Source organism: Eumetopias jubatus, unplaced genomic scaffold (genome assembly GCF_037043125.1).
Source record: "Eumetopias jubatus isolate StellerSeaLion01/CBP00866 unplaced genomic scaffold, mEumJub1_p1.0 scaffold_9, whole genome shotgun sequence".
NCBI lineage: Eukaryota > Metazoa > Chordata > Mammalia > Carnivora > Otariidae > Eumetopias > Eumetopias jubatus.
This window is the reverse complement of record NW_028274815.1, coordinates 21,495,354-21,523,148: the sequence shown is the minus strand read 5'-3', so window position 1 is coordinate 21,523,148 and position 27,795 is coordinate 21,495,354. Positions and strand designations below refer to the sequence as shown.

General features: G+C 40.6%; 1 protein-coding gene across 2 annotated transcripts in view; it reads right to left on the bottom strand.

The window, feature by feature from the left end:
* Positions 1 to 11,410: 11,410 nt before the first annotated feature.
* HADHB (hydroxyacyl-CoA dehydrogenase trifunctional multienzyme complex subunit beta) overlaps positions 11,411 to 27,795 on the bottom strand; it is a 35,880-nt gene continuing 19,495 nt past the window's right edge. For both annotated transcript variants that reach the window (XM_028099389.2, XM_088026358.1), the window contains exons 6-16: positions 25,719 to 25,818; positions 21,708 to 21,795; positions 19,992 to 20,179; positions 19,481 to 19,661; positions 18,685 to 18,806; positions 16,368 to 16,447; positions 16,243 to 16,290; positions 15,089 to 15,176; positions 14,694 to 14,768; positions 14,119 to 14,283; positions 11,411 to 11,961 (exon numbers count right to left, since the gene is read on the bottom strand). In XM_028099389.2, coding sequence (XP_027955190.1) covers positions 11,926 to 11,961; positions 14,119 to 14,283; positions 14,694 to 14,768; positions 15,089 to 15,176; positions 16,243 to 16,290; positions 16,368 to 16,447; positions 18,685 to 18,806; positions 19,481 to 19,661; positions 19,992 to 20,179; positions 21,708 to 21,795; positions 25,719 to 25,818 — 1,171 coding nt within the window. In that variant the 3' untranslated portion in view covers positions 11,411 to 11,925. The remainder of the gene's footprint in view (positions 11,962 to 14,118; positions 14,284 to 14,693; positions 14,769 to 15,088; positions 15,177 to 16,242; positions 16,291 to 16,367; positions 16,448 to 18,684; positions 18,807 to 19,480; positions 19,662 to 19,991; positions 20,180 to 21,707; positions 21,796 to 25,718; positions 25,819 to 27,795) is intronic.

The following is a 27,795-nucleotide window of genomic DNA, read 5'->3' as shown; positions in this document are numbered from 1 at the left end:
AGTAAAAAAATAAAAATAAAAAAAAAAGTTTTCGGAGTGACTGCTGATCCTGTCAAAAGCTTCCAGGAGTGCTGTTAGCATTCTGGATGATATTTGGATAAACATGAATATTCCCAATAAATGTTCGGGAATTCACAGAATTATCCAAATGTTATCATTTTATTTTATATCCAAATTTTGAAATACACATTTTGCCATGGTTTTGTGAACAGCAGACTTTCATACTAAATTTTATACTCTCCATGTTTGGTGACAGTTTAATAGCTTATGGGATGCCTGCGTGGCTCAGTTGGCTAAACATCCACCTGCAGCTCAAGTCATGATCCCAGGGTCCTGGGATGGAGCCCCGCATCAGGCTCCCTGCTCAGTGGGAAGCCAGATTCTCCTTCTTCTTCTGCCTGCTGCTCCCCCTGCTTGTACACTGTCAAATAAATACATAAAATATTTAATAAATAAATAGCTTCTGTACTAGGAGACTTCAACTTTAAAGACTGCTCATCTAACTGCCCATTCATGTAAATTTTTGTCAAAGATAATTTGGTTTGTAAGGCTGTAGGAATGTTTCATATGCACCATAAACAAGAGGTAATTTAATTTTAGTGGGTTTATCATAATTAAAATACTCAGCTAATAATTGTCCCTAAGTTGCCAAAGAAATTAAGTATCATTTCAAGAATGAAAGAAAGAACACTTAATTTCTAGGAAAGATCTTTAAGAGACATATTAGAATGTTAAAATACTCCTTTGAAAGATTAAGTTTTGATTCTAAATCAGTAATGAAGATGAGATCTTTCTCTTCTCTGGTTGATCTTTAAGGATATTATGTAGCTCATTTAGCTAACAAAGTTGAAATGTTTGATATGGCAAGCTAGGTATGGTAATTTGGGAATTGGTAATTTTAATTTGGGAATTCCTCTGCCTCATAAAACCCCCTTTTTTTTTTAATTATTGGGGGTGGGAATGCCTGGGTGGCTCAGCCGGTGGTGCATATGACTCTTGATCTTAGGGTCGTGAGTTTGAGCCCCACATTGGGGGTGGGGTTTACTTAAAAATAATCTTTAAAAATATGTATCTGGGGCACCTGGGTGGCTCAGTCAGTTAAGCGACTACCTTCAGCTCAGGTCATGATCCCAGGGTCCTGGGATTGAGCCCCACATAGGGCTCTCTGCTCAGCAGGGGAGTCTGCTTCTCCCCCTCCCCTGCTCATGCTCTCTCTCTTGTTCACTCTCTCTCCTTCAAATAAATAAATAAAATCTTTAAAAATAAATAGATAATAAAAATATGTATTAAAAAAGTATTCCTAAGAGATAAAGTAAATTAAATTTTCAAAAACATTTTTTCCCTCCCTCCCTCCCTTCCTTCCTTCTTTCCTTCCTTCCTTCCTTCCTTTTTTCCTCATAATGTATTATTTGTTTCAGGGGTACACATCTGTGATTCATCAGTCTTATAAAATACCCAGTGATCATTACAACACATACCCTCCCCAATGTCCATCACCCAGTTATCCCATCCCCCCACCTACCTCCCCTCCAGCAACCCTCAGTTTGTTTCCTAAAGTTAAGAGTCTCATGGTTTGTCTCCCTCTCTGATTTCGTCTTGTTTCATTTCTTCCTGTCTTCCCCTATGATCCTCTGCCTTGTTTCTTGAATTCCACATATCAGTGAGCTCATATAATTGTCATTCTGATTCACTTATTTCACTTAGCATAATACCCTCCAATTCCATCCACATCATTGCAAATGGCAAGATTTATTTTTTTAATGGCTGAGTAATATTCCATTGTAAATACACCACATCTTCTTTATCCATTCATCTGTCAATGGACATCTAGGCTCTTTCCATAGTTTGGCTATTGTGGACACTGCTGCTATAAACACTGAGGTGCAGGTGCCCCTTTGGATCCCTACATTTGTATCTTTGGAGTAAATTCCTAGTAGTGCAATTGCTGGGTCATAGGGTAACTCTATTTTCAACTTTTTGAGGACCCTCCATACTGTTTTCCAGAGTGGCTGCACCAGCTTGCATTCCCACCAACAGTGTAAGAGGGTTCCCCTTTCTCTGCATCCTCACCAATATCTGTCGTTTCCTGAGTGGTTAATTTTAGCCATTCCTGACAGGTGTGACATGGCATCTTGTTGTGGTTTTGATTTGTATTTCCCTGATGCTGAGTGACGTTGAGCACTTTTCCATGTGTCTGTTGGCCATTTGGATGTCTTCTTTGCAGAAATGTCTGCTCATGTTTTCTGCCCATTTCTTGATTGGATTATTTGTTCTTTGGGTGTTGAGTTTAATAAGTTCTTTATAGATTTTGGATACTGGCCCTTTATCTGAGATGTCATTTGCAATATCTTCTCCAATTCTGCCAACTGTCTTTAGTTTTGTCGACTATTTCCTTTGCTGTACAAAAGGTTTTTATCTTGATGAGGTCCCAATAGTTCATTTTTGCCTTTGTTTCCCTTGCCTTTGGACACGTGTCTAGCAAGAAGTTGCTGCAGCCGAGGTCACAGAGGTTGCTGCCTGTGTTCTCCTCTAGGATTTTGATGGATTTCTGTCTCACATTTAGGTCTTTCATCCATTTTGAGTCTATTTTTGTGTGTGGTGTAAGAAAATGGTCCAGTTTCATTCTTCTGCATGTGGCTGTCCAATTTTCCCAACACCATTGGTTGAAGAGACTGTCTTTTTCCCACTGGACATTCTTTCCTGCTTTGTCCGAGTGAGTTGACCATAGAGTTGAGGGTCCATTTCTGGGTTCCCTATTCTGTCCCACTGATCGATGTGTCTGTTTTTGTGCCAGTACCATACTGTCTTGATGATGACAGCTTTGTAATAGAGCTTGAAGTCCGGGATTGTGATGCCACCAGCTTTGGTTTCCTTTTTCAACATTCCTTTGGCTGTTCGGGGTCTTTTCTGGTTCCAAACAACTTTTAGGATTATTTGTTCCAGCTCTGTGAAAATAGTTGATGGTATTTTGATAGGGATTGCACTGAATGTGTAGATTGCTCTAAGTAGCATTGACATTTTCACAATATTTGTTCTTCCAATCCATGAGCATGGAACGTTTTTCCTTTTCTTTGTGTCTTCTTCAATTTCTTTCACGAGTGTTCTATAGTTTTTTGAGTACAGATCCTTTGCCTCTTTGATTAGGTTTATTCCTAAGTATCTTATGGTTTCGGGTGCAATTGTAAATGGGATCGACTTCTTAATTTCTTTCTTCTGTCTCATTGTTAGTGTATAGAAATGCAACTGATTTCTGTGCACTGATTTTATATCCTGCCACTTTGCTGAATTCCAGTATGAGTTCTAGCAATTTTGGGGTGGAGTCTTTTGGGTTTTCCGCATAGAGTATCATGACATCTGCAAAGAGTGAGAGTTTGACTTCTTTATTGATTTGGATGCCTTTTATTTCTTTTTGTTGTCTGATTGCTGAGGCTAGGACTTCTAGTACTATGTTGAACATCCGTGGTGAGAGTGGACATCCCTGCTGTGTTCCTGACCTTAGGGAGAAAGCTATCAGCTTTTCCCCATTGAGAATATTTACTGTGGGCTTTTCATATAAGGCTTTTATGATACTGAGGTATGTTCCCTCTATCCCTACACTGTGAAGAGTTTTAATCAAAAAAGATGCTGTACTTTGTCACATGCTTTTTCTGCATCTATTAAGAGGATCATACGGTTCTTGTCCTTTCTTTTATTAATGTGATATAGCATGTTGATTGATTTGTGGATATTGAACTACCCTTGCAGCCAAGGAATAAATCACACTTGGTCATAAAGGAATAATCCTTTTAATGTACTGTTGGATCCTACTGGGTAGTATTTTGGTGAGTATTTGGTGAGCTAGTATTTGGTGAGAATTTTTGCATACATGTTCATCAGGGATATTGGTCTGTAATTCTTCTTTTTGGTGGGGTCTTTGTCTGGTTTGGGGATCAAGGTAATGCTGGCCTCATAGAAAGAGTTGAGATTTTCTTGATTTGTCTGGGCCATGATCCTGGAGTCCAAGGATTAAGTCTTGCATCGGGCTACCTGCTCAGCAGGGAGTCTGCTTCCCCCTCTGGCCCTCCCCCGTCTCATGCTCTCTCTCTCTCATTCTCTCTCTCAAACAAATAAAATCTTAAAAAAAAAAAAAAAAGTTTGAAAGAATTCCCCTGGGAAGCCAACCAGCCCTGGACTCTTGTTTCTTGGGAGATTTTTTATTACTGCTTCAATTTTCTTGCTGGTTATGGTCTGTTCAGGTTTTCTATTTCTTCCCGGCTGTTTTGGTAGTTTATACGTCTCTAGGAATGCATCCATTTCTTCCAGATTGCCTAATTTTTTGGCATATAGTTAATCATAATATGTTCTTTAAAAAAAAAAGATTTTATTTATTTATTTCAGAGAGAGAGACACAGCAAGAGAGGGAACACAAGCAGGGGGAGTGGGAGAGGGAGAAGCAGGCTTCCCACAGAGCTGGGAGCCCGATGCAGGGCTGGATCCCAGGACCCTGGGATCATGACCTGAGCTGAAGGTAGACGCTTAAAGACTGAGCCACCCAGGTGCCCCTCATAATATGTTCTTATAATTGTATTTCTCTGGTGTTGGTTGTGATCTCTCCTCTTTCATTCATGATTTTATTTATTTGGGTTTATGAATCTTATTAATTCTTTCAAAGAACCAGATCCTAGTTACATTAGTCTGTTCTACTGTTCTTTTGGTTTCTATTTCATTGATTTCTGCTCTCATCTTCATTATTCCTCTTCTCCTGCTTGGTTTAGGCCTTATTTGCTGTTCTTTCTCCAGCTTCTTTAGGTGTACAGTTAGAGTGTGTATTTGAGACCTTTCTTGTTTCTTGAGAAAGGCTCGTACTGATATCTACTGCCCTCTTAGGACCGCCTTTGCTGCATCCCAAAGGTTTTGAACAGTTGTATTTTCATTTTCATTTGTTTCCAGGAATTTTTTTTTTACTCTTCTTTAATTTCCTGGTTGACCCATTCATTCTTTAGTAGGATGCTCTTAGCCTCCAAATATTTGAGTTCTTTCCAAGTTTCTTCTTGTGATTGAGTTCCAGTTTCAAAACATTGTGGTCTGAAAATATACAGGGAATGATCCCAATCTTTTGGTACTGGTTGAGACTTGATTTGTGACCCAGGATGTGATCAACTCTGGAGAATATTCCACGTGCACTCGAGAAGAATGTGCATTCTGTTGCTTTGGGATGGAATGTCCTGAATATATCTATGAAGTCTATCTGGTCCAGTGTGTCATTCAAAGCCCTTATTTCCTTATTGGTCTTCTGCTTAGATGATCTGTCCATTGCAGTGAGGGGGGTGTTAAAGTGCCCTACTATTATTGTATTATTATTGATGTGTTTCTTTGATTTTATAATTGGCTTACATAATTGGCTGCTCCCATGTTAGGGGCATAAATACTTACAAGTGTTAGATCTTCTTGTTGGATAGACCCTTTAATTATGATATAGTGTCCCTCCTCATCTTTTATTATAGTCTTTGGTTTAAAATCTAAATTGTCTGATGAAAAGATTGCTACCCCGTCTTTCTTTTGACGTCCCTTAGTATGATAAATGGTTTTCCACCCCCTCACTTTAAATCTGGAGGTGTCTTTGGGTCTAAAATGTGTCTCTCGCAGACAGCATATCGACGGGTCTTGCTTTTTTATCCAATCTGATACCCTGTGTCTTTTGATTGGAGCATTTAGCCTATTTACATTCAGAGTGACTACTGAAATATATGAATTTAGTGCCATTGTATTGCCTGTAAAGTCACTGTTTCTGTATATTTTTCTGTTCCTTTCTGGTCTATATTACTTTTGGGCTCTCTCTTCACTTAAAGGATCCCCTTTAATATTTCTTGCAGGACTGGTTTAGTGATCACAAATTCTTTGTTTCTGTTTGTCCTGGAAGCTTTTTATCTCTCCTACTTTGAGTGACATCCTTGCTGGATAAAAAGTATTCTTACTGCATATTTTTCTCATTTAGCACCCTGAATATATCATGCCAGTCCTTTCTGGCCAGCCAGGTCTCTGTGGATAGGTCTGCTGTCAATCTAATGTTTCTACCCTTGTAGGTTACAGACCTCTTGTCCCGAGCTGCTTTCAGGTTTTTCTCTTTTTGTCTGAGATTTTCAAGGCTCACTATTATATGTCAGGGTGTTGACCTATTTTTACTGATTTTGAGGGGGGTTCTCTGTGCCTCCTGGACTTTGATGTCTGTTTCCTTTCCCAGATTAGGGAAGTTCTCCACTATAATTTGCTCCAATATACCTTCTGCCCTCTCTCTCATTCCCCTTCTTCTGGAATCCCAATTATTCTAATATTGTTTTGCTTTATGGTATCACTTATCTCTCAAATTCTCCTCTCGTGATCCAGTAGTTGTTTATCTCTCTTTCTCAGCTTCTTTATTCTCCATCTTTTTGTCTTCTATATCACTAACTCTCTCTTCTGCCTTATTTTATCCTAGCAGTTACAGCCTCCATTTTTTATTGCACTTCATTAGTAGCCTTTTTGATTTCAACTAGGTTAGATCTTAGTTCTTTTATTTCTCCAGAAAGGGATTCTCTAGTGTCTTCTATGCTTTTTTCAAGCCCAGCTAGTATCTTTATAATTGTTATTCTCAACTCTAGTTCCAACATCTTACTAATGTCCATATTGATTAAGTCCCTGGCAGTCAGTACTGCTTCTTGTTCTCTTTTTTGAGGTGAGTTTTTCCATCTTGTCATTCTGTCCAGAGAAGAATAGATGAACGAGGGAACAAAATATTAAAATGGCAATGACTCCAGAGAAGTATACACTAAAGAAATCAGAAGAGGCCTGAAACTGGGAGTGGGGGGCAGAAAATAATCAGAAAGGTGAGCAGAATAAAGCAATACACTAGATTCTGTGTCTCTAGAAAACTAGATCCCAAAATTGTAAAGAAAGAAAAACTTATATATGTACAAAGACAGAATTAAATACAATGAAAGGATAGAATATAAATGTAAAAATGGAAATCAAAAGACAAGAGAAAAAGAAAAGAGAAAGAAAACAACAGCAACAACAAAAGGAAGGGATATAAGCAGGTGAACAAAACAGAGCAATACACTATCTCCTGAGTGTATTTTGGTCAGTTTGTTAGAGGAACCTATATCTGAAAATTGTAAAGAAAGAAAATATTATATATACCATTGAAAGGATATAATGTAACTATAAAGATGAAAATTTTAAAAAGACTTTAACAAAACAAAAAACCGCAAAAACAAACAAACAAACAAAAAGAGAGAATATGATCAGGCAGGTGAATAGAACAGAGCCATACACTACATTTTGGGTGTATTTGGTCTTCAGAAGAAACTGCATCCCAAAATTTTAAGGAAAGAAAAACACATATATATGCAAAAATAAGATTAAATACAATGAAAGGATGGAATGTTTCTGTAAAAATGAAAATTGAAACAGATTTTTTTAAATCTATTTCAGCTGGTTGAAAAAGGAGAGAAGAAAAAATTTAAAAGAAAATTTTAAAAATTTAAGTTGAAAGACTAAAGAATAATGGGGGGAAAGCCATGGATTCTATATGCAGTATTCCCCTAGCGCTGGAGTTCTCCTGTTCTCCTTGATCGGTAAACTTGGTCTTGGCTGGCTGTTCTTGCTGATCTTCTGGGGGAGGGGCCTGTTGCCGTGGTTCCCAAATGTCTTTGCCGGAGGCGGAATTGCCCCGCCCTTGCCTGTCCAGGCTAAGCAATCTGCTCAGGTTTGCTCTCGGGAGCTTTTGTTCCCTGCAAGCTTTCCATACAGGGTTGGAGGAGGACAGTGAAAACGGCGGCCTCCCACTCTCTGCCCGGAGGAGCCAGAACTCGGGGCCCCGCTCCTCAGTGCGCCCCCAGAGAAAAGCAGTCACTCCTGTCTCCCTGGTCTCCAGCCGCACTCCGTGCTCACCCGGCCTGTGACCGAGCGTTTCTATCTCTGGCACCCGACCCCGTGTGGAGTCTCCAAACCCAGCAGATCCCTGCGGTGCGTTCCCACGCCGCTCCTCCCAGGGGAGGAAGGGGAGTCTACCCGGATCTGCCACTTGTTGGGTCCCTGCTGGAGGAGCAGTGGCCCGACTGGGCCGCGGATCACAGTTCATGGCAACCCTGAGCTGAGAGCCCGCGCCTCGGCTCCGTCTCTGCAGCCGGCTTCCCCGCTCCGATACCTGGGAGCTCTGGCACACTCAGGCACCCCCGGTCTTTCTGTGACCCCGAGGGTCCTGAGACCACACTGTCCCGCGAGGGTTTCGCCCCCCGCTTAGCCACTGGAGCGACGTCCCTCAGCGGAGCCGACTTCTAAAATGTCCGATTTTGTGCTCCGCGGCTCTAGCACTTGCCAGAAGCGGCCGACGGAGGCCCCCTCCCCCGCCGTCTATCCTCCCGAATATCGCCTCGGATGCACTTCTCCGCACGTCCTACCTTCCAGTTAGTGGTCGCTTCTCTGTTCAGAGAGTTGTTGCTACTCTCTTGTTCGGTCTCCTGTTGAGTTCGTAGGTGTTCAGAATGGTTCGATCCCTATCCAGCTGAATTCCTGAGACCAGATGAAATCCAGGTCTCCTCCGCCGCCGCCATCTTGGACTCCTCCCTACCCTGTGAGATTTTCCTTACAACCTCTCAAATGGGAGAGTGTGGGGGGGAGGAAATCTACTGATTTATAAGTATTCGTTTTATTTTTTACAATATAACCGATATGTGAATTTTTAACAGCCACCAGAAATAGAAATGTACCTTAACATCAACTAAAATCTAAATTTTTCTTATTTTGTAATTTTAGGATAAAAGGACAAAAGAAAAAGGGAAAAACAAACCCTACTATCTCCAGATCTTACCAGCTTTCCACTAATGTCCCTTTTCTGTTTCAGAGTCTAATCCAGGACACCGTATTACATTTAGTTGTCATAGCTCCTTAGCTTCCTCTGGTCTGAGTTTCTCATGACCTTATTTTTTTCATGACCTTGAGTTTTTTTTTTTTTGACAGTCAACATTTTTATTGTTATGTTAATCACTATATATTACATCATTAGTTTTTGGTGCAGTGTTCCATGATTCATTGTTTGTTCATAACACCCAGTGCTCCATGCAGATGACCTTGAGTTTTGAACACGGTCAAGTAGTTACTAGAACGTCCCTGGATTTGTGTTTGTCTTACGTTTTCTCATGATTCAACTGGCTTATGGGCATTTGGAAAGAATACCACTGAAGTGAAGTGCCCCTGTGGTTACATCGTGCCAGGGGGTTCTGTGTTATCCATACCACAGCACTGATGAGGTTAACCTGGGTCACTGGGTTAAACTAGTGTTTGCCAGGTTTGTCCACTGGAATGTCGCCTTGTTTTTTCCCTTTTCATAGTATATTTGCTGGAGTTGAGACACTAAGTCCAGCCCACACTCAAGTGAGGAGGGACATGCTCCACTTCCTGGGTCATGGAGTCTACATATATTATTTGGAATTCTTCTGTATGAAAGATTTTCCTTTTCTCTTCCCTTAACTGTTTTAGGAAATATTTTTATCTCATATGTAGGCATCCTACAAATATACTTAGTTTTGCTTGTTTCTGAACCTTTCCTGTCAATGAACATTTGTTATTACAATATTTTGCTATTAAAGAGCAATGGTAGGGGCGCCTGGGTGGCGCAGTCAGCTAAGCGGCCGATTCTTGGTCTTGGCTCAGGTCGTGATCTCAGGGTCATGAGATCAAGCCCTATATCTGGCTCACACTCAGCGCAGAGTCCGCTTGAGTTTCTCTCTCTCCCTAAAAATAGATAAATCAATCTTAAAAAAAAAAAAAAGCCACGGTGCAACGAACACTCTTGTACATGTCTCCCGGTACTTGTGTGCTTGGTCATAGACCGTGTCATTTTCAAATGTACCAGATAATGCCAGACTGTTTTCCAAAGTGGTTGCATCAATCTGTATTCTCGTCAGCAATGTATAATAGTTCCTATTGGTCCACATCCTTAGCGACCCATGGTATTGAGTCTCGTTCATTTCTCCAGGTGGGTATAAAATATTCTCATTATGATCCTAATTTTTCTTTACTAATCAGCCTCTTTTCATGTTTATTCTCCATTTCTCCATTTTCTAAAAAGTGCTTAATACCTTTTGCCCCCTTTTTTTACTGAGTTATCTTCCCATTGATGTATAAATTCTTTATATATATCCTGGATCCTTTGAAAGATACATCTACATCATATAGAAAGACACAGATATATCTTTATGAGACAGATACATATCTCCTTTGTAAGATGTATCTTTATTTTTGCCCCTTTTATGGCTTGTCTTTCAACTCTACCAAAAGTTCTTATTTCAACATAAACAAATCTATAGATCAGTTCCTTTATGATTAGAACTTTAAATATCTTAAGAAACCTCCCTCTCTCCCCAACCTGTCATAGTGGTATTTTTCTTAAAGTATTTTTTCTAAAAATTTTATTTTTTTCTAAAATTTTAAGAAAGTTTTTTACCTTTCATATTTATCTAGGGTTGAATTTTGTGATATCTATGTAAATATATTGGTTTTGAGTATTAAAAACTCCCATTATGGGTGCCTGGGTGGCTCAGTTGGTTGGGAGACTGCCTTCGGCTCGGGTCATGATCCTGGAGTCCCAGGATCGAGTCCCGCGTCGGGCTCCCAGCTCAGCGGGGAGTCTGCTTCTCCCTCTGACCCTCTTCCCTCTTGTGCTCTCATTCTCTCTCTCTCAAATAAATAAATAAAATCTTAAAAAAAAAAAAAACTCCCATTATGTTGAAATTACCAATGAAATCATGGGGAAATGATGCTGGGAGTCTCAAATACCTATTAAGTGGTTAGTACTACTTCCTCCTTTGCCCAATCTGTCCTGATTGCCAGTGACCTTCACAGATGTGAGCAACATCCACAGAAATAATCACAACTGAGAGACCTGAGCTTCTTCAAAGCACTAGCATATATTTAGTGCATAATAAAAAGTTTTTATTATGTTGATCAAAATTTTAAAATTTCTCAGGGTGCCTGGGTGGCTCAGTCGTTAAGTGTCTGCCTTTCCCAGGGTCCTGGGATCGAGCCCCGCATCGGGCTCCCTGCTCAGTGGAGAGCCTGCTTCTCTCTCCCCCACTCCCCCTGCCTGTGTTCCCTCTCTAGCTGTGTCTCTCTCTGCCAAATAAATAAAAAATAAAATCTTTAAAAAAATTTTTTTAACTTCTTTACACTTCACTTAAATCCCGGCAAAGAGACATCTACAAACAGTGAAATAAATTTATTTCCATGGGGCAATGGGGGAAAAAGGTGTTATTCTAAAGTAGGACCCTCTTTATATTCCTAGCAGCCTCACGGTTGACTAAGATGGTGAGAAGTTACAAATGAGTAAAGGCAAATCTGCCCCCAAGCCAGGAGAACCACCCTTTACCTCCAGTAAAAAAACCAAGGCAAACCGTTCGATACTTTCTCATTTATTAAGGTTCATAGGGCACTTATACATCTAAACATTTATTGTAAGTTGTCAAGAACATTTAAACTCTGAATTATCTTTCCATAATTAAGTTTCTTTAGGCACATTGGTTTGTATTTTATAGAAAACACTTGTCTTTAGGTCACAAACAGGAAAGAGTGTAATTTGCAAATGTTATAAAGATGACTCCAAATCTCAGCAAACCTCTTTCCCAAGTTGCAACTCTTAGTATTTAATGAAAACAGAGACCAAAAACAATTGCTTCAACATTATCACTGTGATTCTGGTGACTAAGAAATCCCTGAAAGAGCAGTAAGCCACGATTTCTGGAAAGCTCAGAGCACTAGCAAGGTTTCATTGCGAAGTATTTGACAGAAGGCCACGGGTCGTGTTTTCCTAAGAGGAGCTAGGAACTAAGGATGTCATTTAGTAATGCATTGGAATGGCATTGCCTAGTGCGAGTGTTGCACAGAAACTCCAGGTCACCTCTTCATCATCTATTATTTTGGATATGCTTCCACAATCATAGCATGGCCCTGTAAGGGGGGGAGGGAAATGAGTTCAATTAGAGCAATGGAAGGTGAAGAATCCAGCCAGTCCCCAGGCAAAAGAGAGCAATGGGAAAAGTAGAGGCTATGGAGTTTGATCCTGGCTCCACCTTTCAAACACTGCGCGATCTTATACGTGTCTGGGGGAGTGCTACTCCTGGCATCTAGTGGAGAGAGATCACGCTAAACATCCTACAACACAGGGCACCTGGCTGGCTCAGTCGGTTGAGTGTCTGACCCTTGATTTCGGCTGAGGTCATGATCTCAGGGTGGTGAGATGGAGCCCCATGTCGGGCTCCACACTTGGTGGGTGTCTGCTTCTCACGCTCTCCCTCTGCCCCTCTCCCGGCTTGAGCTGGCTCTCTAAAAATCAATCAGTGGGTGCCTGGGTGGCTCAGTTGGTTCAGCGACTGCCTTCGGCTCAGGTCATGATCCTGGAGTCCCGGGATCGAGTCCCGCATCGGGCTCCATGCTCAGCAGGGAGTCTGCTTCTCCCTCTGACCCTACCCCCTCTCGTGTACTCTCTCTATCTCATTCTGTCTCTCAAATAAATAAATAAATAAAATATTAAAAAAAAAAATAAAAATAAAAATCAATCAGTAAATTTAAAAACAAACACACAAAAAACAACAAAAAATACCATCCTACAACACAGACTACAACCCCCTCACCACAAAGAATTATCTGGCCCAAAATGTTAATAGAGCCAAAGCTGAGAAACCCTAGTCTAGATCCAAAATGCCGGATTCCTTCTTTAATCTCCTAGTCGTGTTTGTAATCAGGCCTTTGGCTCTTGATGAAACAATGCCAAGTTCAATCTACTTTCTAAGGTACGTTTCTTCTAAAAGAAAGGTACTGGGTGGTATTCTTCACAAAAGCATCCAGGGTTGTGTTATACTCTGTGTGCTAGATGAACTATCAGGGAACACACACTCAAAACCACAGGACACTAACCCTCATGGACCACTCGCTCTGCACAGTACTGTGCACTGGTTATCTCCCTCAGTTAAGCCTGGCACAGAAAGACAGGAGGGAGGGCTCCAGTCCTATGGTTTTCTGTGGCTGAAGTTACAGACTGAAAAATGCTTTTCATCATGAAGTCCAAAATGTTCCAACCTACAAATAACTGATCTCTTTATTTCTTCAAAGTTTCTGAGGCAAGCCAAAAATAAAGGTTTTTAAGTGTTAAGATGTTTAAACTTTTACATATCTTATTCATCTTGACTAGCAACAGAAAGTTTCTGTAATCTGGAAGAAAACCAGATCTGTTTCCATCAGGGTTAGGAAAAAAAAACAAACCATTATAATTAGCCCTCCTTCTGGATTTTATTCCCAGAGTGAAACGGCTGTAGCCGGTAGTAAGCTGTGCCTGTAGTGCAAGTAAGGCCAACAAAAGAAATCCAGAGAATACAAATTTCCCCCAATAAACAGCATTAAGTTATCCAGAAGTAAATAAATTCTCCAATTACCGTACAGTTCAGTTTTCAAAAAAGATCATTTACTTCTTGGAGAGATTTTACAGATAAGGTCTCATGGTGACTAGATAAATGAGTAAATTTTATTAGTAAAGAGGAAAATATATCAAAATGTTAATAATGATAGTGTCTGCTGAGGGGATTATAGGTGACTCTTAATTCTTTTCTATATACTTTTTGTACTCTCTATGATGATGTATTCCTTTTAAAAATAAAAAATAAAGGGGCACCTGGGTGGCTTAGTCGGTTAAGCATCCAACTCGTGATTTTGGCTCAGGGCATGATCTCACGGTCATGAGATCGAGCCCCATGTCAGGCTCGGCTCCACACTGGGCGCAGAGTCTGCTTCCAATTCTCTCTCCCTCTGCTCCTCCACACCCCCTCCCGCTCTCTCTCTCTCAAATAAATAACATCTTAAATAAATAATATAAAACATTATCTTAGGAATAGAAGTAGCTTGGGTTTAAAAACCATCTTCTTTCCAAAATATTATCAGAATTAAAGTTGTACTCTCTTCCCCTCAAAATAGGCTGTTTTCTAGTTGTCTGTCATCAGAAATATTGCTCTAAGGATGTTGCAAAGTTAACTAAATGAAACATGCTTGGATGAGCTTGTTTTGTTTCCAAGAAAATGACCTTCCAGAAGCATCTATGAAGCGGCTACGCCATACCTGCCCGCCGGCGGCACAGGCAGCCACTAAGCCGTACTGGCCTCCCTCCTTCCGCAATCTGTTGGCAGCCGCCATGACCAACCGGCAGCCAGTAGCTCCAAACGGGTGTCCCAGGGACAGCGATCCACCCCAGTTGTTGAACTTCTCCAGGGGAGGTGACCCAACCTGGCTCCCACAAAACAGACACAAATATAATTGTGAGTTAACTTCAGAATCAGGCCAGGCTCTTACCAACAGGAAGGTAACAGAGACTGAGAACATGACTAACTTAAGACCCATCACATATTATTTTACTATAAGGGAAGAAATTCTAGGTCAATTCTGAAAGCCATGGACCATCTATTTTTCATCTAACACCGGAACTGGAAGAACAAAAGACAACCTAGAATTTTATTTTCATTTTTTCTAAAGATTTCCAAGAACTATTTTTCTCAACTAAGAAATAAACATATTTAATGAAATAGAAAATTCTTCATAAGAAGGAGCAGCTTTCCCCTTCATGTTTTTATTAGCAGCCAACTAAACTCCAAATAGGGTAGTGCTTTGGAAATTCAAACATACTTTTAATCACTTACCTTGGTTTTTCTACCCATGTAGTTTTGTGCAAACCAATCAGAATCCATGGCTTTAAAATTAGCCAAAATCTGACCCTACAAGGGAAAGGACCTTGTTATTAATGTCCCTTGCCATTAAAGCTGAGCAAACTTTAAATTGGTTTTTAGTAAAATTTTCCTAAGGCAACATTTTGCTACTTTTCAAGGGCCTCTAAGAGATTGCCTCAAAAGGTATGTTTTCAAACCATACCACTGGATTCCTTCCCCTTATGCCTCTTCCAACAGTGTAGGTCAGTACTTCAAATATAAAGCTCTCCTCGTGTTTTGTTCACATCATGAGCCACACCTGGATCTCCCACACAGACTACATTTTTTATGGTTACAATCCTTTGATATGTATCTTTCAAGTGACTTACTGAGAATGCTTCATGAAATTCAAAAGCATCAATATCATTCATTGTTAATCCTGCCTTTTCCAGAACTTTTGGAGTAGCATATGTTGGTCTAAAAAGAAAAAATAAGTAATATGTTAAGGATTTAATTTTTAACCTAAGAACTCCTTATTCCCCAAGCTGAGTTTTACGTAAGGTATAATGTCCTCCACTCATTCACTGGTTCTACTGGACAAATATTAAGTGTGGGGGATATAACAGTGAATTAAACAGACATAGCCTCTGCCCTTACAAAGTCTATGTTCTAGAGTCAGAGATACAGTTAATAAACTATGAAAGAGAAGGATAAACAATGTGAAGAACCAGAAAAACACACAGTGCAAAGGGCGGAGGCCAGGGAGGGGAGAGCCACAAGGGAGGGGGATACAATCTAAGTATTAGGAGGCTCTTATAAAAGGCTATTACGAAGACTGTAGCAACAGGAAGCAATGCTTATGACATCTTAATGAAAAAAAGAATACAAGACTATATATATATAAGTAGAAATGTGTAAGAAAAAATAAAAAAGAATCCAAAACTGTAAAATGATATACCAACATAAAGGATTATTTTTAAGAATCCAACACACACACACCAAAAAAAGAATCCAACACACGAAACAATTATGAACTCAGAACTCAATGTACTTTATTTTCTTTTAATTACTTTATTTTATTTAAATTTTGTTAGTTAACATAGAGTGCAGTATTGGTTTCTGGAGTAGAATTCACTGTTTCATCACTTACATACAACCCCTGGTGCTCATCACAAGTGCCCTCCCTAATCCCCATCGCCTATCTAGCCCATCCGCTACCCACCTCCCTCCCAGCAACCCTCAGTTTGTTCTCTACCAGAACTTAAGGGGCGCCTGGGTGGCTCAGTCGTTAAGCGTCTGCCTTTGGCTCAGGTCATAGTCCCAGGGTCCTGGGATCGAGCCCTGCATCGGGCTCCCTGCTCAGCGGGAAGCCTGCTTCTCCCTCTCCCACTCCCCCTGCTTGTGTTCCCTCTCTCGCTGTCTCTCTGCCAAATAAATAAAATCTTAAAAAAAAAAAAAACTTAATGTACTTTAAAATCTATATAATAAATGTGGGTAATCAAATACTTTTGATTATAGCCCAAGGATATACAGTGCTACCTACCCAAGTAAAAGTTGATCTTTTGGATCCTGAGACACATAGACAAAATCCCTAGGTGAAAAACAGAGGGGTTAGCTCCAGTAATAAAATAGAGAAACTGAGGCAATATATTTGAACATGTACCTTACCTCAAATATGCCTTCGGCTTATAACCCATGGCCAGAGCTTTTTCTTCTGCCATAATCAGCATTGCAGATGCACCATCAGTCTGAAATGTTAAGAACAATAATGTTAAATTCTTCCGCTTTTCTGGAAGTCTCTGTACAACCATCTTCTATGTAGTGTTCCTGAATTTCCCAACTAATTACACTTATACAGAGACTTTATGTAACAAATGTTTTTTCATTTTATCCATCATTAATTCACAATTCAAACACACACTGACCCATCTTTCAAGGAAGAGGGTAGAAGAACCTGTTCAAAAGAACCACAATTATCAAAATGGACAAAGAGAATAGGTTACTTTAGAAATATGTATTCATAATACACTTAAGCCAAAAGATTTTTGCTTTTGGCACAGAATATAAGAACCTTTATGAATTAAAACAATCTCTCATTTACTTACTTATTTTTACATTTTTATGGACTGTTCCTGAGCTGCCTCCTGCCTGTGGAAGGAAACACAGGCTTCGAGGTGATATGGAAGAAGAAACAGATAGGCAGCTGAGAACATCAGAACCATGGTCTTCCCTTCTTGGACACACCCCATATGGTTTTCCCCAACTGACAATCAAGAAGTTCAGAGATAAAGAGCTACCACTGAAAAAAAGCCCTTTACCATGACTTCAAAAGAAACAGCTCAAAAAAAAAAAAAAAATCCAAAATTCACTACTTGAGAGTTTGTAACATCAAAACAATTTCTACCACATTCTATATTTTTATAACTTAGTAACCCTGAAGAGACTAAGGAGCTACCACCAACAGAGGGGCCATTACAATAAATGGTTTATGGACATTACATTAATATAATGCGCCACTGTGCAAAGTTGCCGTGAATGTGGTGCATTAACACATTTCCCAAAACCCATGTATCTGTGATGTGCTGCCTCTGATGATTGGTTTCTGACTTTCAGTGAATAAACCTGCACCTTTAGCACACCCCAGAAATAATCAAGGGCATTCAGATCCCGCAAGAGTAGAGCTCACCTCATATGGCCCTATCATGCAGTTTGGTTTTGGAAATGATTATCTAACCAGCCCTTCGCCACTCAGGCTTAATGGGGTGGTTCACCATCCTGCTGGAACCACTCCAGGCACCCTTCCCCTAGCCCAAGAGTGGGCATTAAGGAGTCATTTAACAAAGTCAAATATGTCAACATATGCCCATGTTTCCAGACTTCGTGTCCAGGTAGGGAAGATATACTGTAAAAGAAACACTGGGCAGCTGGACTATATCTAAAGACTGTACCCCAAGGTGGTAGAAGAGAAACCACATCCTATGAGCAGAAACAGAATCCATAGGGATGTATGATCAAGGAGGAGCCAAAAAAACCAAGGATATGAAGCTATATGCTGATAAGCAAAACAACAACGATGACAAAAAATGAGGGTAGATCTATGTATTCCGTATGTTTATAGGAAAATGCTTATAGAAACTGCTTACAGGAAAACAACTTGGGAGCCAGTAGAAGCATCATTTTCTTTTTTTTTTTTAAAGATTTGATTGAGAGAGTGAGCACACACGTGTGCAAGCACAGGGGGGAGGGGGCAGGAGAGGAAGAGAGAGAATCTCAAGCAGACTCTGTGATAAGCACAGAGCCTGACGCAGGACTCGATCCCACGACCAAGATCAGGACCGGAGCTGAAACCAAGAGTCGGGTGCTTAACCAACCGTGCCACCGAGGTGCCCTGAAAGCATCATTTTCTAACAATCAGAGCTAGAAGAGGTATCTTGTCCCTCTCTCTGCCTACTTCGCACGTCTTATACAATTCCTCAAATTCATATCCTATGTTCTAGCCAAGCTTTTCCCAAAAGAAACCCTTGCTCTCATACCTCCTTGCCATTCCCTTTGCCTAGAATGCATTTAATGAATTCTGGAATTGGCTTGTACCCTCCCTTCAAGATTTGCTGCTCAAACGCCACCTCCTCTGAGGGGCCTCTCGGAACCCTCCTTTGTGTGTGTCTTCTCTGTCAGCCTGCTCACAGCCACCACTGCACCTTCTCACTGCGTTAGGATCACCGGCCTTTCTAACCCTACCGCCTGGCTAACCAGAGTCTTCTGACTGGTTTAATGCCTGAATGGTGGCTGGATCAGGTGACTCCAAGGGCCTAAAAACTAGGATTCTAGTTTTGTTTAATGATTCCATTTTAATATTTTTATAATGAATAACTGTATTTTTATGCCTCTATTCATGACACATGCAAAAAGAGCAACTTTAGGTTTCTCTATTGAGAGGCCAGAACTATGAAAGGCACAACTGAACACATATAGCACACACACTTACCAGGAAAGAAGAATTTGCAGCTGTCACCGTGCCATAGGGCTTGATGAATGCAGGTCTTAGCTTGGCCATCTGCTCCAGAGAGGAAGGACGAATGCCATTATCCTTGGTAACTGTATCTTTTCCTATAAAAACATGAGTTTTTAACTCTAAGGGAACTATGAGTTTTATATATCTTCGCTAGAGAAGTATGTTCTTAAAATTGTGACAAGTGAAATGTAAACCACACTTATTTACTAAAAAGAAAGTCTGTTACAATCAAGATACTATCAAATTTAAAACTATATATATATATTTTTTTAGATTTTATTCTTTTTAAGTAATGTCTACGCACAACAAGGGACTCGAACCTACAGCCCCTAGATTAAGAGTCACATGCTCTACCGACTGAGCCAGGCAGGCGCCCCTACACTATACTCTTAAGACATCTGGGAAATAATCTAAATGGTCTAAAAAAAGGACACCCTACTTCCTTAAGATATTCATTCACATTTGGCTATTTTATACAGAAATCATATGAATGAAGAGTTTTTAAAACAGGCATATACATAAGAACTAAAATACAGCAGGGAGACCTAAAAGCAGACTCTTAGAAAAACTTCTCTTTCTGAAATGTTGACCTACTGTTACAACATAAATTGAAACTTGAGTCCATGTTTGGGAGTGACTATTCTGGAAACAGAACCAACGTACTTATTGAAAAGTCATTTGGGGCTTTTGGAGTTTTAGAAGCAACTCAGAACTCCCTAACAAGTGGCATGAAGCATTCTCCTTTACAAAGTTGAGCAAACCATTTTACCTGGTACTTTGAAGGGTACAACATCAGAAAGGAGTCCTTCATCCTGTGCCTTCTTGGCCAGGCTATGTGAACGCAGCGCATACTCATCCTGGTCCAATCGAGAAACAGCGAAGGCAGCGGCCAGCCGGTCTGCAGAGTGGCCCATGGTCTCACTGGTGGAGAACTCAGCCACTGCAGGGAGCTGGGAAAGGAGCCATATAGGATTAGGTATGCTGTCAACAGGTGTTATACCACACCTCAGGTTATCTGGGAAAGTCAATCAACACCAAGATGGGAGAAGCTTTTTGTGAGCAGGGCATCTTCAAGGAGGGCTCACAAATTCACACTTTCTAACCACAATCTTTCTTTTTTTTCATCTTGAGTAGAAAACTGCCCTTTCCCTGTAATTAACAGAATCTACAACTGCTAGAGCATAACTGACCCGGTGCTGTCTTACCTAATTCTAAATCTTTGCAGTGGGGTGCTTTGGAAAAACACAGGTCTTTAATATAATTAGAGTTCACAATCTTACCTCAGGTGATAGGAAATTCAATCTGAATTTCGAGATTAAAGACAATCGCTGACCCAGAGTCTTGGCCTTATTGAGCTCAAGCATCATTTTCCTCATTTTCCTTGAATGACGAATAGGAACATCAGACATTAACTCTACACCACCTGCCACGACCACATCATACTGCCCAGAAGCGATCAAGCCAATACCTACAGGGCACAGGTGACACATATATGAACATCTTTCACAGAAATTAACAGACCACTGATAATTTAAACTTCTTCATTAAAAAACTGTATCACAGTTACCAGCATTATGTAACATCTGTAATTAAGCTTTTCATCTTTTCTTTTTTTAAAAGATTTTAGTTATTTTAGAGAGAGAGTGAGCGAGCGCAAGCAGGGGGAGGAGAAGAGGAGGCAGGAGAGAGAGAGACAATCTCCAGCAGACTCCCTGCTGAGCACAGAGCCTGTCATGGGGCTCGATCCCACAACCCGAAGATCATGACCTGAGCCAAAACCAAGAGTCAGAAGCTTAACCGACTGAGCTACCCAGGAGCCCTGCTTCTCATCTTTTCAAAAGGATTAAGATAATTTTTTTCAATGAGCAAAACTATATTCAATGCACTAGAGAAACACAAGTTTCATTCAGGCCATACGGACACGAGCTTCTGGAAATACCCATTGGAACAACTCTCAAACATATATTCTATACTAGAACATTCTCAAGATTTTATAAACTCCCAGCTTCAGTTTTCAGAAAAAAACTTTTCCCCTACAATGGGAATTTCTGCTATAAGCTTGAGAAAGTCTGCCTTTTGAAGATGGAAGGCAGCCCCCCTTCATCTTTACGGCCATTGGCAAGTACTCTGTTGCTCTATCTAGAAGTTGTCACATGCTTCATAGAATAGTGAATGCCCCCAATCACTGCTTTTGGCATCATTCTCTGCCACTCATGAGGTAGGCTGCCCAAGCTGGCCTTCATGTTAAGAGAGCACACGATCATGACCTCTTTAAAGTTTCCTGAATTTTCACAATAAGGACCGATGCTACAAAATGTCCCACAATTTTGCTAAGGTCTCTTAGGGACATTTGTAACTAATTATAAAAATGCCACGGGTGTGGGGAGAAAGTAGAAGAGCGAGCAGTATTACAGCAGTGATTTATCACTAGGGCCACAATCTTCACGGGGCAGTATCACATTAGCATCACCTAACTTTAAAACCTAGGAGGTTATAAATTATTCATGCCTCCAATTCAGAAGTACCCTCCTAGAGACAAACTTCTAGCTGATAATCCCTGCCATGGCCAGCCACATTACTGATGGAGAAACTATATGAATGGCTGTGTCCCTCAGGTATGCAGAGAAAGAAAAAGGTTGAGAACTACTGTCAAAAAATCAAAAATGGTAAATGTGACCTTATTTTTTAAAAGAGACACAAATTTAGAGATCTTTGCCAATCATTTATTTCTGTTAAGAGTACTTTTTTGTGGGGCACCTGGGTGGCGCAGTCACTTAGGTGTCCGACTCTTGGGTTTCAGCTCAGGTCGTGATCTCCGGGTCTTGAGATCAGGCCTGGCGTCAGGCTCCGTGCTCAGCATGCAGTCTGCTTGAGACTCACTCTCCCTCTCACTCTGCCCCTACCCACCACGTGCTCTCTCTCTAAAATCAATCAATCAATCTTAAAAAACAATCAAGGAGAATTAACATGTACCTTCTGTTGTTAAGTAAACATACCTGTGGTCATGGCTTGGTTGGCAGAGATGCAGGCCATGGTGACAGTGTGAGCAGGAGTCCTGTCAGAGAAGCCAGCTCCGAGGGCAGCCTTCAGGAAATACATGAATGAAATGGTCATTTGTAAAGGAAGTACTACCTGGAAATGATGCTTTGAGCACCACTTCTCTCTGTGGTGAATCAGGAAACCGTTTGAAGTTAATATTCTAGAGTAATATTTAGAATAAAATTAAGCCCATCACAGAAATGGCTTACTCATTTTTCATCTAGCCATTAACTGACAAACACTCTGCAAAATTCTTGATAGCCAGTGTCTAGTGTGGTAAATGGGCTACAACACCCTTCTATGTCACCTAATTTCTTAGCCAAGCTTTGCTCCAAGCCTTCAAGAATATCAATATATAATTTGATTTTAATTTTTCAAATAAAGTAAATCGGTTAAATACAGTTGACAGAGGAATGATGAAACATATCGTGGAGTAGGATCCTCATGATCTCTGTTCCTAGTCGAAAGGCTTAGTGGCAAAGCACAGGCCGTCAAACCAGAAAGTGATTTCTAAAGAACTGACCACTCATAAGCAGAATTCCCACTCAGATCCCTCCCTGCCCTCTGCTCATTCCTCTCACTGCCAGCTGGTCTCTCTTCGCGACCGTCTCATACTTTACTCCGCACACGGTAGAGCCAACACAAACGCAAACTGGAAATCTTGCCAATACACAGGAGTTCAAGTTGATGAAGAAACTGTGCACAACTGCCTATGCCCCAAGCGAGCCTCTGACAAATAAGAGTGAGTTCAGGTGAACAACTGGAAAAAGAGAAAACTGTCCAGGATGATGACCTAACAGGTGCTTCAGAAAAGAATAATTTGATGGGTCTTGACAGACACTGAGGGGCTCCATTAACCTTGCAAAATGGCCTCCAGCACGATGGCACAGTAAGAGTCGTACATGAAATGAAGACATCGATTACTTCATTGTACTATTAATTGGGGAAATTATGCTGCTAAAAAAAAATCAATGTCTGATTCCCTTTTTGCATATAAGGAAATAATGCATAGATACGATAATAAAATATTTTTATAATACTAAAGTTACACTTTAAAAATAATGCTCTCACTGTTCCCCCCCCCCAACCACCACCGCCACTATTTACCATGAGATTCGGGTTCCCATTAGAGGAATTCTTTTTTAGTGGCCCTTTTCTGAAACTATTTATCCTCAGAATACAAGATCTCCTGTAACTTGATAAAATAAACATGTTTCTAAAGTCTAGATTAAGGAGGCTCTGTATTTCTTTTTTTTAAAAAAATATTTTATTTATTTGAGAGAGAGACAGAGAGAGCACACGCAGGGGGAGGGGCAGAGGGAGAGGGAGAAGCAGGCTTCCCATTGAGCAGGGAGCCCGATGCGGGGCCTGATCCCAGGACCCTGAGATCATGACCTGAGCCGAAGGCAGACGCTTAACCAACTGAGGCACCCAGGCGCCCTAGGCTCCATGTTTCTTCACTGATTTTTACTATTATACTTACACACCCTATATACCATCATCTGTAGAAAGACAAGTGTGTCATAGGAGTGTATATACAACATAACCTTATTCTGGTCTTTCTAGGTAGGCTCAATACTAAGTGCTCCACCTACTTTGCCGGAAACTACACTCTGGCAATGGCACGTCAGCCTCTCAATGTAGACCATATTCAAAAGGAACAAAGCAGCAAATCTCCAGGGGGCAGAGGAGGAGAACACACCAGTGGGGCAAGTGGAAAGGGCACTGAGGTCGTTATGGCCTAATCCTCACAAGGTCCTTTCTAGCGTGTGTTACACCCTTGACCCCAGCTGGCTCTCAGGACTGAAAGAGCCTTAAATAGAAGTGGTTTCTGGTGAACCTTGTCCACATGCTTCTATTTAAAGCTTGAACAGCTCTCAAGGTAAGCCTAGGCTCTGGATAGTACACTAAGGAAAAAGGAGGAAGATGCCTCTTCGTTAAGTAGGAGAGCAGACAAATAAACAGGTCTTTTAGTAAAGTCAGGTTCATGGGAACTTGGCATCAGAACCTTTAGGATTTCCTTGAACATTATTAATGTTCTCTGGCAGGGGTGCCTGGTGGCTCAGTCATTAAGCACCTGCCTTCGGCTCGGGTCATGATCCCAGGGTCCTGGGATCGAGCCCTGCATCGGGCTCCCTGCTCAGCGGGAAGCCTGCTTCTCTCTCTCCCACTCCCCCTGCTTGTGTTCCCTCTCTCTCTCTCTCTCTCTCTCCAATAAATAAATAAAATCTTAAAAAAAAAAATTTCTCTAGCTGGTGGTCACATTAGCTTTTAGGTTACAACTGTAGAGAGACCTCTTCATAACATACCCCCCAACACCACCTTTCCTTGCAGCCACTATAAAAATTACCCAGACTGCAATGCAACTGCTATTAGTATAGGGCAGGGAGAGGAAAGATACCACTGGTCAGTTAATAGCTGAGATGCGCGTACAGATAGAACATTTTCAGACAAAATTTAGGGAAAAACATTATGGCTTTAAGTATTAGAATAGAAATACTGAGAAAATTGAAACACTCGGTATTTTTTTTTTTTAAGATTTATTTTACTTGTTTCAGAGAGTGAGCGAGCACAAGCAGGGGGAGCAGCAGAGGGAGAAGCAGGCTTCCCGCTGAGCAGGGAGCCCGATGCAGGGCTCGATCCCAGGACCCTGGAGCAGGACCTGAGCCGAAGGCAGATTCTTAACAGACTGAGCCACCCAGGCGCCCCTCGGTATTTACTTTTTACTTTTTAAGTGCTCTTATAAAAGCCTTTTTTTTTTTCAAAATATAAAAGTTGAAAATGTATTGTGAACAGCTTGGTGCAGTCATAAAATTGTCATATTTGACACAGAAATGTGAAAGCCCAAGAAAAACCAAAAAAATCAGGACGGGGAGAAAAAAAACCCTTTCTGTTCTTAATTCTTTCCTGCCTCCCTAACATTATACAGTTGATTCTGTGGGCTTAAGGAATGCCAGGCCTTCAGAAATGTTAACATTTACTGCCAGGTAAAAATGTGAGGCAGAACCACCACTTTCAGTTCTGCTCATTTTCCCTCCTCCTAACTGACAGTGATAGAAATCGTTGCCCCTACAACTATACTAAACACAGTAATATGGCAGGCACAAAACTAGAAATAAAGAAAATGCTTAGCACACTGAAATGTGCATTGGAGTCAACTTTATCCAAATAATCACTTTCAAATTGAAACAAAGCCCAGAAGATGTGTTTGGACTGTTCACTATGAAATGCCTGTATGATTCGTCACAGAAATTTCAAGGTCTGTTATTATCTTGGTTGCCACCAATAAACAGTACCGGGAGCTATGCCAACTAGGGTAAAAGTAAACTCCTGTGAAATCGTTTAAAAAAAACACCCGATGTTTCATCTAGTCAATGGGAATAAATGACTAAGCAAGGCTACCTCCGACAAAAACCATGTTACGAAATAAGTTCTTTGCACAATGCTGAAATTTTAAGTTAATTAGTAGCCACGATAACATTACTAAAAGTCACATTAGCCATACTTTGTCATAATCTCTATTATCCTAAGAAACAGAACAAACGAACATATATCCCAAAGCAGCTCAAATAATCGACTTGATTTATAGTATAGGATAAAATTTATTGATTTGTAAGTTATTGATTTGTAACTTTCTTAAATATTAAATAACATTCGTTATTCAAATTGTAAAATCACATTTGAAGTCAAATATAGCTTTAATGAGGGGTACCTGGGTGGCTCAGTCAGTTAAGCATCTGCCTTCGGCTCAGGTCATGATCTCAGGATCCTGGGATCAAGCCCCACGTCAGGCTCCCTGCTCAGCACCCCCTCCCTCTGCCCCTCTCCCTCCCCCTGCCAATCAATCAATAAATATTTAATATATATATAGCTTTAATGAATTTTACTAATTTTATAAAGCAATTCTTGAAATTCAAGTTGATTCTCTTATCAATCTCTTTGAACAACATAAAGTTTGTTTTACTCACCTCTCTAGCCACATTGCTAGTTTTCACTTCCTGTATAACTGTGCCAAAGATGATATAATCAACAACATCCTTTGGGACATTGGTCCGATGCAGCAAACCCCTGAGAGCATAAGTCCAAAGCAAAAACACATTTCACACACCAAGATAGTGCCATAGGTCATCAGATAAAACACTGTACTTCTTTTAAAAGGTTAACTTTGAATTTAAAAGAGCAGAGACTGTATCTTTTCCTTAATTCAACAAGCATGTGGCACCTTATCAAAGAAGAAATGAATGAATAAGTGATTTAAAAAGTCAACATTTAGGGGCACCATGGTGGCTCAGTCGGTTGCAAGTCCACTCTTGATTCTGGCTCAGGTCATGACCTCAGGGTCGTGAAATCGAGCATCGGGCTCTACGATCACCGTGGAGTCCGCTTGGGATTCTTTCTCTCCCTCTGCTTCTGCCCCTACCCCTGCTCACGCACATGGGCACTCTCGTTCTCAAAATAAATAAATAAAATCTTTTAAAAAATAAATAAATAAGTAAAAAGTCGACATGTGATGTTTAACTAGTAATGAGAAGTTAAATAGGAAGAATCAAAAATAATTTGGAAAAAGATACATAAACATAGTAATGTTAGCAGGAACCTAAGTTTCAATCAAAAGAGAAAAGAGAGATATAAAATCAAAGAGTTGAAGTAAAATACCAGGTATATTAAATTTAAATTTGGAATATCAATATAAACACAGGATTTACGCGTGCGTGCATGTGTGTGTATACACACTTGTCTAGCTCTGCCCACCAATAGAAACTAAAAGCAATAACGGTCCAGTCTCCAGTAAGAATAGAATGAGCACATCTTGAACTCAGACTTGGTGGTTTTTTTGGTGCTAAATGGTGGTTTTATTAAAGTACTGGGACAGTGCCCGTGGGCAGAAAGTAGTGGCTGCACTGGAGTAGTGCGGGGTGGCTGATTATTTACTTGGGAGTTGGGGAGGTAAGGAAAAAGGGAGGTTTCAAAAGAATTTTCATATGCTAAAGAGGACCTAACAAGATATCAGAGGCCTTGCCATTGTCAAAAGTTGTTTTCCCCTCTAGCAAGGCATTAACATTAAGCTAGTTGGGAGACTCCTGGAAGAAGGTCACACATGTCCCACCCAGGACTGGGGGGGAGCGGGGGTAGGGGGTTTGCAGGGTGTCAGCTTAATGCTTTGTCTTCAGCTAGCCTTCTGCTCCCTCATCATTTCCCCCCTGAACAATTTTGACTCTTAAATCTTTAAGGTTGTTGAAAGTGTGACGTTTCATCTTCTGTAACTTCTTCCTCCTGAATAGGGGCATAGAGATGTCCCTACCTATGGGTCAATACTGGTCAGTTGGGGAACATATAGGGGAGTTATGGAAGGGGAGGCAGCTGAATCCAACGTGGGCAACATACATGAACCTCCTTGAGTAGAAGGGATCATCTGTCAGCTGAAGTTAAGGCAGTGAAGGAGTCTAGACACTAGGGAGGGAGACACCGGGAAAGACAAAAAAGGTTAATAATGAGAAAAAGAAGCCTGATAAAAACGCCCACTGATAGTTGACCATAATTTTCCTCCAGTCCAGGAGTTTAAGGCAATCACTAAAGGAAAGGGAGATCATTTAAAACACCAATTTGAGTATTCATTTTAGTTAGAAACCCAGAAATATTTGTGGTAATCCGGAATGTATACACAGCATTCTGTTTTTATGATAGCGCAAGTTCTAACTTGTGCAACAGTGAAAACATCTAATGCTATTCTATTTTGTAAAATTGCTTCACGCATTTGTATTACTTTAGTATTTAATAGAGAAATGCTATTTTCAGTTCAGACTTGGTTTCTAAATGCTATTTCCCATTAAAGGAATCACCTATTTATTTAGATTTTATTTTTAAGTAATCTCTCCACCCAACATGGGTCTCGAACTAACAACCTCAAGATCAGGAGTCACATTTTCTACCAACTGAGCCAGCCAGGCAACCCAGGAAACAGTTTAAAAAAAAAAAAAAAAAAAAAATGACTGAGGCCAGATCTAAGGCAAGGCAAGTACGAAGTGAACCTCACTGATGTTTTTT